The following is an 11,332-nucleotide window of genomic DNA, read 5'->3' as shown; positions in this document are numbered from 1 at the left end:
TTTCCCCCCCCCCCCCCCCCCCCCGACAGTTTCTTTTCCTCCCTGGTCTGACTATCTGACTGTCTCTCTCTCCAGAGGCTAGGCAGCAATTTTATCTCTACATGCTGGACCTGCATTTTCCACCCTACCACCTCATCTATTCCTCTCCTCTGCTGATCCTTTGAACCAGAGGGGATTTCAGCAATAACATTAATTTTGTAGTATTGATCCAGGGCTAGATGAATAGTTCAACAAAAGGGATTTGAATCTGTTATACAACTTGTACCATGATGATTATCACCCACCACATAAACATAAGCACAGAGACAGACGAAAGAGGAAGAGCATGATGATGATTACGTGCCTCAAGGGTTTCTGGTATACTATACTGTATCCTGTTAGGAAGAACAATATACTCTGCTCCCACACTGAACATCACCCTGACAGATAAACATATATATATATATACACTCCTGTTTAAAATATAATTCTCAGGAGGTGAGAATTAACCAAAAGATGCATCAGGAGTGACTCAACTATTGTTGAATGTTACGAATGTTCAAAGAGGGACGGTTTGATCAGCACTGCTATTTCAATGTTAACATGTTTACAGTACTACTATAAAAGGTTTGTTTGCTCATTAAAATACCATTAACTGTATTAACACTGTATTTCCTCTGTATTGAGTCAACCAGCCAGATGAGTTGCAACAGTTAGCTAAGAGCTTTGTAGCAGTGTCAGACATGAAGACAGAAAATATCTATGCATGAGTTTGGCAGATTATTGACATAAGGAACTTAACAGAAAAAGATGCATGTGTCCTGCAACACTAATTTATTTATTTTGAACCAAATAATTCAAAGCCAGTGGTCGAAAAGACCTTCAAACGGTGCCCTCAAGCATGAGGAACATCAGAATTTTATTTAATTTAAAGCTTCCAAGGGGCATGAAAAGTCTATAAACACTTACAAAAAGATACATTTAAATAATTCACACCGTAAAAGACATAATATGTAAATTGGAAATACAGAATAAAAGATAACTATTTGACCAAACACCATTCAAAAAATCCAAACATGCTTAAAGCAGTGACAATAATAACAAAAGTTATCTTGAACATGAAAAATTTTGAAATGTCTATTATCTGAACTTGGTAAATAAAAAACTCTTTGCAAATATGAGATATAATACATATAACATGTAGCAGGAATGCAGTCACTTACTGTAATAATACTACATTGCCCGGCAATATATATATATAAATAATATATATACACACACGTATATATGCATATAAATATATACATTTAAAATCTGTTTCTGTCTCATAATTGTCCCCCTTGTTGTTGGTCATATTTAGAAAATATCAATTTAAATATGGTGGACAAGTTATACAGAAAAAAGTACTTGCCTCAGAAATATTGATTGTCTTTACTGGTTGATTATAGTACCTGAATGACACAACAAGCCATATTCGATCTACCTGATAAAACAGGTCTTCATAATATTATTTATAATTTTTTTCCACATATGAAAAAATCTAAACATTTGGACATTTATTTTTCCAAAACGAGTGACATTATTTACCATTTGATAAATACTCGAATAAAATAAATGTTGGCATGAAAGTAAAGCACACTAATCTTGGTTCAACTTAAAAGTTTGCTTAAATTTCATAACAGTTCTATTTTTACTCCAGTCTTATATATCTACCAACTCAAAAACAAAAATAATAAAATAACAGTTTTCAGTAAAGTAAACTGGTGCATTGGCTACATTCGCAGGGCAGTAAGTTGACCGTATGTCTGAGATGACAGTCTTCAGGAAATAAATCAGAATTTGCTCTCACGTCACTGTTTAGCTCCTCAAATGTGAGACTCTCCTGTGTCCTGGGTGCTCTTGGATGCCTGGGGACCATAGAGGGGAGAGACAAGCCAAATAGTCACAACAATCTTTCATTACCAAGATATAACATGCTTCACTTCACATCTCCTATTTAATCAAATACCTTGTCCTTTTAATATCATGGAAAAAGAATGATGTGTTTTGCCTTTAGAAGCTTTATAAAATTAAACTTCCAATGACTCAAATCTCTTAAGCAATTACATTACAGATCCAAATAAATTTTACTAATATTATACTGTATCACATTTTATTCAGCACATTGCTACGTTGCATTCTGATGAAATTAGTGAATGTGGACTGCAAAATTATTATAGAGAACAGTTTAACTTCACTGTCATTCCACCTGAATCAGAGACATTGGTGTGAAATATAAATAACTGCTTACATGGGCTTTGCTGGAGTGTGAGGAACTGAACTCTGAGTAGCTCTTCTTCTTAGGTGCACATAATCTGGACAGGATGTTTCGGTACTCTTCCCTCACCTAAAATCAGAATGCAAATTGAGTTTTGACACCAGAAAAAAGTAGCAGAGCTTGTTCTTTATTTTAGAGAAGAGCGTGACGGACCTGTTTAGAAAACAGACAGTGCATGACAAAGAGCATAACCCCCTGAAGGCTGCCAAAGATGGTGAAGAGGTAAGACATGGCTATTGTGCTCTCCTCAAACTGGAAACAACCAAAGATCCACATGGTGCCCAACACACAGAGCTGAGCCACTGCAGTAATGGTGAATGCCCTGCAGGAGAAAGTAAACATGGGTCAAATCTGAGGCACACTGTACCTCAGGGTAGAAATTACTTTTTTGGGGAATAATATTTTTATTATCTGTTTCTCTTTAGTGGGTGTAGAATATGTATAGTTCCAAATATAATGCTTACATGTTCACACACAAACACACGTTGTCCATACATACATGTACAGGCAGATTGTGCTGACTCACTTTATTTTCTGCAGTTTGTCCAGGTCAGGGTTTAAACTTGAGAACTTCTGTGCCAACTTCCACACCGTGATGAGAAAGAAGAAAACGTTAATCTGAAAGGCAACAGAGATGAAGTTTAAAAAAAAGCACTGAAGTCAATTTTAGGATATTTTTCAATAATTTTCTCACTGACAATGATGACGAAACAGGCTGGGCCGAAGAAATTCCAAATGAAATCCACTTTTAGCCAGCAACTGCAATGCATATTGAGAGTTTATTGAGCAGACTATATGTCAAAATAACCTGTGATTGAGGTGTAAATGAAAGATAAAACAACATCATCACCAGTAGAGGGCACTTACTATCTCTCAGTGCCATATCCCTTGGCATTAACTAAAGCAGAGACAGCGACAATTACAGCTGGGACTCCATAGCCACCTGCCATCATATAGAGGGTTTTGAAGTTGATGTTAAAGACCAGGACTACCATCCTGAAGAGTTGTATACCCTCCAGACACATCCAGCAAAATGCTGCCAGATAGAAGAAATGCAGCAGCCCTGCGACCACTGCACAGCCAACCTAATGCATTATGGAGAGATGAGGATCAGGATGACAGCAGTGTGAAAAAGTTTGCTGAGAAATCTGGTAAGAAAGAAATAGTTAGAAACTACTTGCTGACTTTTTGTTTATAAATCTTCACCACCCACATAAATCATTCAGTAGCTGTGATGTTTCTTAGTATCTACTCCTCTGCTGTACTTGAAGGTGTCAGAAATGTTTCTGCATGCATCTAGACAGTGCAGAAGTATTAGTACCTGGTTCTCTGTACGAGTGATCCCTGCAAGGAAGATAAGGATTGCAATGAAGAGGCTGATGCAGAGGTGCAGGTGGATGCTGGTTCTTGGGCTTTGGATGGAGCGAATTGACGAGAACGTCAGGATGCAGATGAACAGGCAAATTAGTGAAAGGGACAGACCTACCCAGGTGATCAATTGCAACTCAAACTTGTCCTGTTGGAAGAGAGAGAGAGAGGTTACATTACAGAGCATAGAAATTATTAACTATGTATCATCATGTATGTAAATGACAGCTTCAACCTCCATCTCATAGAGCGCCATGAGCACAGCAAAGCTGCTGAGATGGTTGCAGGAACACACAGTATATTCAGGGTTGGACTCCACCACAATGCAGCCACGAGCAGACCATGTCCCACCGTTCTCCGAGGAATCCCAGAACACACAGATGTGGTTTGAATCATTTGACTGTGAAACAAAATAGAGAAAATGTCCATTATAGAAGTAATGTTTTCCTGCAAAGGTAGATTATTATCCTTAATAGCAAACTATATGCTACCTGTTTCAGGTGGTAGAAGGTTAATTTGACTGGCTCTCTGAGGTGGCTTGTGTTTGTGTTACTGACGGTGACAGTCGTGACTTTAGAGTTGATCTTAAAGCTCTGGCCCGCTTGTGGCTTCATCCCACTAAAGAAGCCTTCTGCAGAGTCTTCCAGGTTTGCATAACTCAGCAAGGACACTGCTGTAAAGCCTTTCACAATCAAAGCAGTATAACATAAAGTAAGTTGGCTTTCATTACATTCATTGTTAGAGTCATCTATGTCCTAATGAAAATGGTTACTAATGTGTTAATTGTATGTACATTACCAGGGTAATAGGACGGATCTCCACCAGCTGTCTCCAACTGGATGTCCAGCTGAGCTAGCTTAGATGATAAATTAACAGCTCCCTGGGGTAAGTCAGCCCCCTTATGTACCAGCAGCTCCAGCTCTGGAACCAGATACCAAAATCAGCTTTTTAGCAACATGCATTGCTTCTTTGTTAATACTGTAGTTGATTCAAGCATAAACATCTTGACAAACAGCTGTGACTGAATTGTACATATCTTTGTGAATAAGAAACCAAAGCAAAGAAAGCAAAGACACACTGAGCTATTCACTATGTGTAAATCTATATCCAACCTGTGTGATTGGAGGATCTCTTTGTCCTGGGGTGCTTAATGAAAGGTCCTATGAACCTCAGAATCTTTTCCACTATGTCCAGAAAGGTGGAGACCTTCCTGTTGTCCTTGAAGGCTCCGCCAGACAAGAGCTCGTCGATCACAGACAACAGTCTCTACAGCCACCGGAGAGGAGGGGGAGAAGAAGCAACATAAGCATGAGCAGAGAGAAACAGGAGACAGTGTCAGACCGAGGAAGACTGTCAGGCTGCACACCACCTCAGGTCAACATAAACAGTCCACAAAGATGTGCACAGACCTCTGAGCACCATGTGACAGAGTTCGGAAGGGGCGGAACTTCCTATTTCTGTGCTGGTTGTGTGGGAATGGGTTATCCCCCCACCCCACCCCACCCCGCCCCCTATTTCCCTGAAAGCTTTTTGCATAATCAAACTGAATTTTAATAATTTCTTTGTGTAGAAATACCGTTAGCATGTCTTCTCCATCCTGCTCTGCTGGATCTTCACTTCCTGTAAGCTCCAGATAGCTTTTCTTCAACAGCGTTATGATAACATGTTCAACGTAAAATTCCTAAGAGTTTGGGGAGAAGGAAACAGAAGTATGAGACAATGGACATTTTAAATATATGTATGAAGACTGTTTCTTGTTTCTGGTATGGCTTTACCTCCATCAGATTGTCAATATCTTTGACAACATCACAGTTTAACGCTGAGGAAACAGGAAGTTTTGTTTCATTAAATGTGCTTACTGATGATCATTGCACTGATTTTATGAAAAAATCTATACTAAAATATTCTGTTTATATATTTTACTGAACAACAAACACCAGTCCAGTAATGGATGTTGGATGGATGTGACCTTACCAGTGCAGCGAGCCTCTTTGTTGCCATAGTTAGTGAAACCTTTGTGGCATGCACAGTAGTGGCCGCTGGCTCCGCGGTGGCAGGTTCCATTTCCACAGATTGTCTTATTAATCACACATATGTCTAAAACAGAAACAAATCAGCGACAGGCAAATGGTTACTCTGTATGTTTCAGTCAGTGCTATTGAAACAATAAAAACATTCATATCCAATTCATATCCAAAATAGTGCTTGAGAAGTTTTGAAAGATATTGGATAAAAAAACATAAAGCAGACCCAACAGAACCAAAAACAGGATAGCCATTTATGGTATAATTTTCTCTTAAAAACCTGTTATTCCTTTGTAACCAAACTATACTGAAAAAAATATTAAAACTTTCATTCAAGCATGAAAACCATGTCATTTGATTAAACAAAATCTAGAAACACATCAAGTTACATCTGAAAGTGACCTTCTTTAGGTATTTTATAAAACAATGTGAGACTAATTACTAGATGTATTTTGCGTCATCATGTTATAGTCCTCACCTTCACATTGCTCCTGATTCACAGCGAAGGTAGATTTGCCTGATTTCAGCCCAAAGCCAGCATTACAGACACAGTGAAAACTGCCTGGTGTGTTGATGCATGTTGCATTCTGACCACAACCCTTTTCCTTTTGACATTCGTCAATATCTATATGAGCAGGAAGCAGACATTTAAGAATAGATGAGAAAGGAAAACATCGCTCAGCCATCAGTGTTTTCTCACCTTAAACACATAAAGAGATCACATGACACTATGTCACTGCAGCAGATGGTGACAACAATAACCTACCACAATTTGTTATTATAGAGAGGGTACTGAAAAGCACCTTACCTCTACATGTAACGTTGTCACCATGGTGAAAATGTCCCGCTCCAGTCCCGGAAGTGAATCCATCAATACAAGTGCATAAATAATGTGGAATTGTGTTATTACATGTGGCATAAGGTCCACAGATGTTTTCGTTTTCCAGACACTCATTGATATCTTAAAGCAAAAGAAAAAGACATGATTTTTGTATTTAGACGATGACTGCAGCAGTAAAACTTTTGAAAAAGAAAATTCATTCAGAGTCTCTGCCATCATTTTTTCAATATACAAGATTACTTACCTTTACATGTTGCTGATGTTTCAGGTGAAAAATTCACAGTGTTTGTTGAAGATCTGAAGCCATCCTTACAGTGGCAGAAAAAGCTGCCAACCGTGTTGGTACAGTTTGCATTTTCTCCACATGGCCAATCATCAGGATTGTTCTCATCAACAGCACATTCATTGTCATCTTAATGAAAGAGAAATGTGAAAAAGATCATGCAAATAAGTGCTTCAATGAATTTGAGATGGATCTAAAACTAAGAATAGCCTGTTTGTCAGGAACTTACAAAACATAAAAATTCTTGCTATATTTATATATTATTTGATTTCAAAAGCCATAAAAACACACGTCATGGTGGGTTATGTGTTAAGATAAGTTTGCTTTTCATACCTTTGCATTCATTTTTCTCTAAAATAAATCCTTTATCGCAGGATTTTATTGACAGGACCATGTTGAGGGAAAGGCACAGAACTGAAAAGCAAGCAGGCCACAGTTCATCACCTTCTGAACATTAATACAACAGCTTACATCTTACAATAAGATTTTTCAGTGCAGCAATTGAGACATTAAAGGATCAGTTTGACAACATAAAAATCACTCGAAAAGCTCTGAGTTTTTAAAAAGGCTCTGCAGAAAAGGTAAATTCCCTCATTTTCTACCCTCATTTCCTCAGGTTGTTCCAACAGCATCTGCACCATAATTCAAAACCAACAACACATGGTTGTCTGGAGAACTGTGCTTCATATGTATGAGGAAACATCAGCTGCCATGGTATAAGCACAAAATAGTGCTGTTTCAATTCTGTGGTCGCCTAAATGACACCAGATGGGTGTGATGTACTGTATATGGGAACATATGCATTCATTGTGGTCAGTTCATCCAAATCACAAGGAGGTATATTCCCAGTTATCAACAGTTAGCCATACAGAGAACTGACCATTTAACCAAGTTATGAGAACTAAGTTACTGAAGGAGGAACTCATTTACATAATAGAACTTCCAAGAGGGGGTTCTGATAACAGAAGAGCTGACATTATGATGTACATTAAGGTTGTCTTCATATCTGGCGACACAATATTAAAATGTTTTTTTTATGTCTCGATATAATTTCTGTTTATCATTTTATAATGTTTGTATATAACATTTGCTCATTGTGAACAGCATTAAGGGAATTACAGACTTCATCTCATTACACAACCTTGTGTTGTCAAATGACAAATAAATCTATCTTGTACGTGCTAAGATTGCAATCATGACACTGTGTAATGTCTCCCAGTCTTGTTGCAATGCACAGAGCAGATGCATACGTGGTTATAATCAGGCGTCAAGTAATGTGGTTGCTGTGCGATGAGCTCACAGTGTAAAAATATCACTTTAAAAGCAAAAGAACAGAGGCTCTCTGTGCAGTGGGGCCCAGATAGCAAAAGGTTTGAAGATAAGCAGCAGTGTCCAGCATCACTCTTCTTTCATTTCTCCTATTTTATTTGGTCTTGCATCAAGGACTGTGACAGAGTTTGAGTTTCTCACTATTATAATTTTGCCAGTGAGACTTAAGATCCAATTGCTGTTACAGTATTTTTAAAAATTGTGTAGCTGTATTTTAAAATGTCTGCCTAGACTTACTATATGCTACTACGAGTATGATAAATACTAAAAGTATTTTACAGCAACTGTTTAAATGCCATCATAGATTTCAAATTGCAAAGAAAACATACACAAATATGACTACCTATTCATAAAAGGTTGCAGGCTACTGCAGCCAGTTAGTTTCCCTCCTCGGAGCACAGAGACTTTTCACACTTTCTCAACAGATGACTTTTCATCCTAACTACTGTGCAAATGAATGACAGCTGTGACTCACCCAGTATCAGGAGGATCCACCTGCCCGCCATGGTGAGGAAGGAACCACTGTCAGATCAGTATAAAGAAAGTTAAAACAATCAAAACATGAACATGGGAACTCTCTACATTTAGATGACGTAGGTCTTGTCTCGTCTTTTTCCAAAGTTGCCCCAGTTGTTTCTGTAATTTTAAAAAACGTAATGATAAAGTCTATAACCACTAGTCAAGTTAATGGGAGTGGAAAATTAGTGCTGAAAGCAGCAAGTATTTATAAAAAATATATAAAAATGCTAGAATCACTAGTCTGTCATCTCATGCAATGACCTCTCCTTTCTCATTCTCCGTCTGTCTGTTTCTCTCTTTTGAATCTTCATCTGCTTTCACTATAGAGTTGACATGGTCAGATTTTAAGGGGAGGGATCTCTCTCTCTCTCACTCTCTCTATCACACCCCTGACACAGAGGTTGTAGAAGTTACTTCTGCTCTTGTTGGGGTGGGGTGATAGTTAGAGGAAATGATTATGCCAGCTCTCTCGACTCTATTTCCATGACAACAATGTGTTACTAAACACTGTTTGTGCACAGCTAATTTCTGTCTCCTTCTGTATCTTTCCTCTCGTTCGGACTGCCATTCAGGGACAAACAGGGAGCCATTGTTTCACAAAGTCCTGCTGGTGGGTATACCCTCCCAAAGGCAGAATTGTAGCCCGCAGCATGCTAACTATGGCAATGCCAAATATATATCTTTTGCCTCTGAGTGCGTCTTTCTGAGACAATGTAACAATGGAAACAGTGTTGAGCTCCATTTGGAAAGAAGTGAACAAAGAACAGGGGTATACTGTATGTAATTCCCCATTCCCTGAAGGAATACTGTACTTCTTTTCAATGGGGCAAATGAAGCACAATACTTAGGTCATGGATTCATGTTTACTGAAGAAAAACAAAAAATAATGCTAACTGCTACTTTAAACCAAAAGCTTTAGAAAGTGTCTGTTGAATGAGACTTACATAAAAGGAAATGCAATTCTGAGAAACCCTGTTGTATTAAAGTACATAGTATACTTTTCTTTTCACACATTTTTGATGTTCATGTTTCACAGGTGACACCCCCGTTATACACTAATATGCAGATTTGTGTGGGTTGTACTGGCTTGAGCTTTAAAAATACTGACATGCTGTAAACATTTGTAAGAGTTACCTAATGGAACAAAACAAATTGTTAAACTGTCAGCAACTTTTTTTCTCAGCTCACACTGAAAAGGTCATTTTCGGGTCTGAACACACTGTCCCAGTGCTCACTGATAGGCAGGGTGGTTATTGCATTATTTTACACTTCTAAACAATGAGGTGGGCTTTGGGCATTGTGGGCCTAAGAACATGGAGCTGACAGACAGCAGGCCTTTAGGGATTACAGCTGTGTTACAGAGCATGCTCACAGACGGACCTTGAAATGTACTGACATTAACATGACCGATATATTTAAAAAAACTTAAATGGGCCTATATGTGTTTGGAGGGATTTTTTTTTTTACTAGAACTGACTAATTTGTTCCACCAGTGACATAATTATCAAAAGGATGAAGGTGCAGCCTTCATCCAAATCAATAATGATTTAAATGTTATATTAAATGATCTTACTGAGATATTACTGTGATAATCATGGAGCTCAAGTTCAATCTGGGGAAACTTCTATCTTTTTAAAAATATATAAGTCTTTTGGAAAAAGTTACATAACATTAAACAACATTTGGTGACCATGCAGTCACACTGTATGTGACACTTTATATAAAGTAACAAAGATTTTGGTTCTACAGCTCAGCCTCTGTGTAGTTGTATTGTAGCTGTTTGGTTAGGTAGATATTGGGGGATGAGTCTTTGCTTGAAGTTTAAACAAGATAAGACACAGACTGAAAAAAAGCAGATTGTAAAAACAGGAGACTAGAGCTGTAATATTTAAAACTAGAATGTGAATAACAATATGAAACATGCTGTAACAGACGGGGACTTTTTCACCACTGACTTAAAATAAATCATGTCAGGTGATTTTAAGTGCCCTGTTCTTAGCCAGGAGTACCACAGATAAAATACATATTACTGTACTCAAAGTTAATCATAATGTGCACAGTAAGTCTTATATAAAGAAAACAAAATGCACTTTATTTACAGTACATTTAGAAGTGACTGAAAAGGGATGTGGCGACCTTTTTCAACTGAGAAGCAACCAATGCCACTGGCCCATATATAGAATACACATTATAGGTCATTGTCAGGCTCTGTTTAAAATGGATTTTGGCGTGAGGATTTTATTATCACTCCCCGATCTAAGTTGTGTTAAACTTGATGAATTCTTGCTGGAAGTGATGAGGTCAGAGCCCAAATGCCAAATATCACCTCTGTACACATGCCATACTCCACTTGAGTTGGCTAACTGAACTATAGTTTCTTGCAACAGTTTATTTCTGGCTTCTTTAAAAAAAAGTGACTTCCAGCCAATATGATCATGGCAAGCATCCAGGCCTTATCCTGTTATCTCACAACCTTCTTCCTGCCCATATCAAGATAATGTACATACAGAGTTTTAGATGTTTTGTGTGGGCAGTTTGTTTTCTTTTTGTTTCTTTCAAACAATGAGGAGGGACCTCAGTGTGGCCCAGCTGTCTCAACAACTTCCTGACAAACCCTGAACAAAAAGGTGGGAGTGGAGACTGAGCAGTCTGGTCAAGCCACTCTCATCTCA

The 11,332-nt window shown here is 38.1% G+C and overlaps 2 protein-coding genes across 2 annotated transcripts in view; both read right to left on the bottom strand.

Annotated features, from left to right (window-relative positions):
* ptger1c (prostaglandin E receptor 1c (subtype EP1)) overlaps positions 1 to 1,451 on the bottom strand; it is a 4,132-nt gene extending 2,681 nt beyond the window's left edge. Inside the window, exon 1 of the mRNA XM_046043287.1 lies at positions 1,431 to 1,451. Within this exon, the coding sequence (XP_045899243.1) occupies positions 1,431 to 1,451 (21 nt within the window). The remainder of the gene's footprint in view (positions 1 to 1,430) is intronic.
* LOC123967463 (adhesion G protein-coupled receptor E5) lies at positions 799 to 8,929 on the bottom strand. Its single transcript, XM_046043561.1, has 19 exons — positions 8,617 to 8,929; positions 7,146 to 7,226; positions 6,774 to 6,941; positions 6,497 to 6,649; positions 6,167 to 6,313; positions 5,639 to 5,761; positions 5,440 to 5,483; positions 5,241 to 5,345; positions 4,777 to 4,930; positions 4,463 to 4,585; positions 4,156 to 4,346; positions 3,900 to 4,064; positions 3,618 to 3,812; positions 3,164 to 3,381; positions 2,995 to 3,055; positions 2,823 to 2,914; positions 2,450 to 2,618; positions 2,270 to 2,365; positions 799 to 1,886 (listed from the first exon to the last, which is right to left on the bottom strand). The coding sequence occupies exons 1-19, from the start codon at positions 8,645 to 8,647 to the stop codon at positions 1,845 to 1,847; spliced, it is 2,358 nt and encodes a 785-aa protein (XP_045899517.1). The 5' UTR covers positions 8,648 to 8,929; the 3' UTR covers positions 799 to 1,844.
* Positions 8,930 to 11,332: the final 2,403 nt, after the last annotated feature.

This window comes from Micropterus dolomieu, linkage group LG02 (genome assembly GCF_021292245.1).
Source record: "Micropterus dolomieu isolate WLL.071019.BEF.003 ecotype Adirondacks linkage group LG02, ASM2129224v1, whole genome shotgun sequence".
Classification (NCBI taxonomy): Eukaryota; Metazoa; Chordata; class Actinopteri; order Centrarchiformes; family Centrarchidae; genus Micropterus; species Micropterus dolomieu.
The sequence above is the reverse complement of the archived record's forward strand: the minus strand, read 5'-3'. Positions and strand labels throughout refer to the sequence as shown.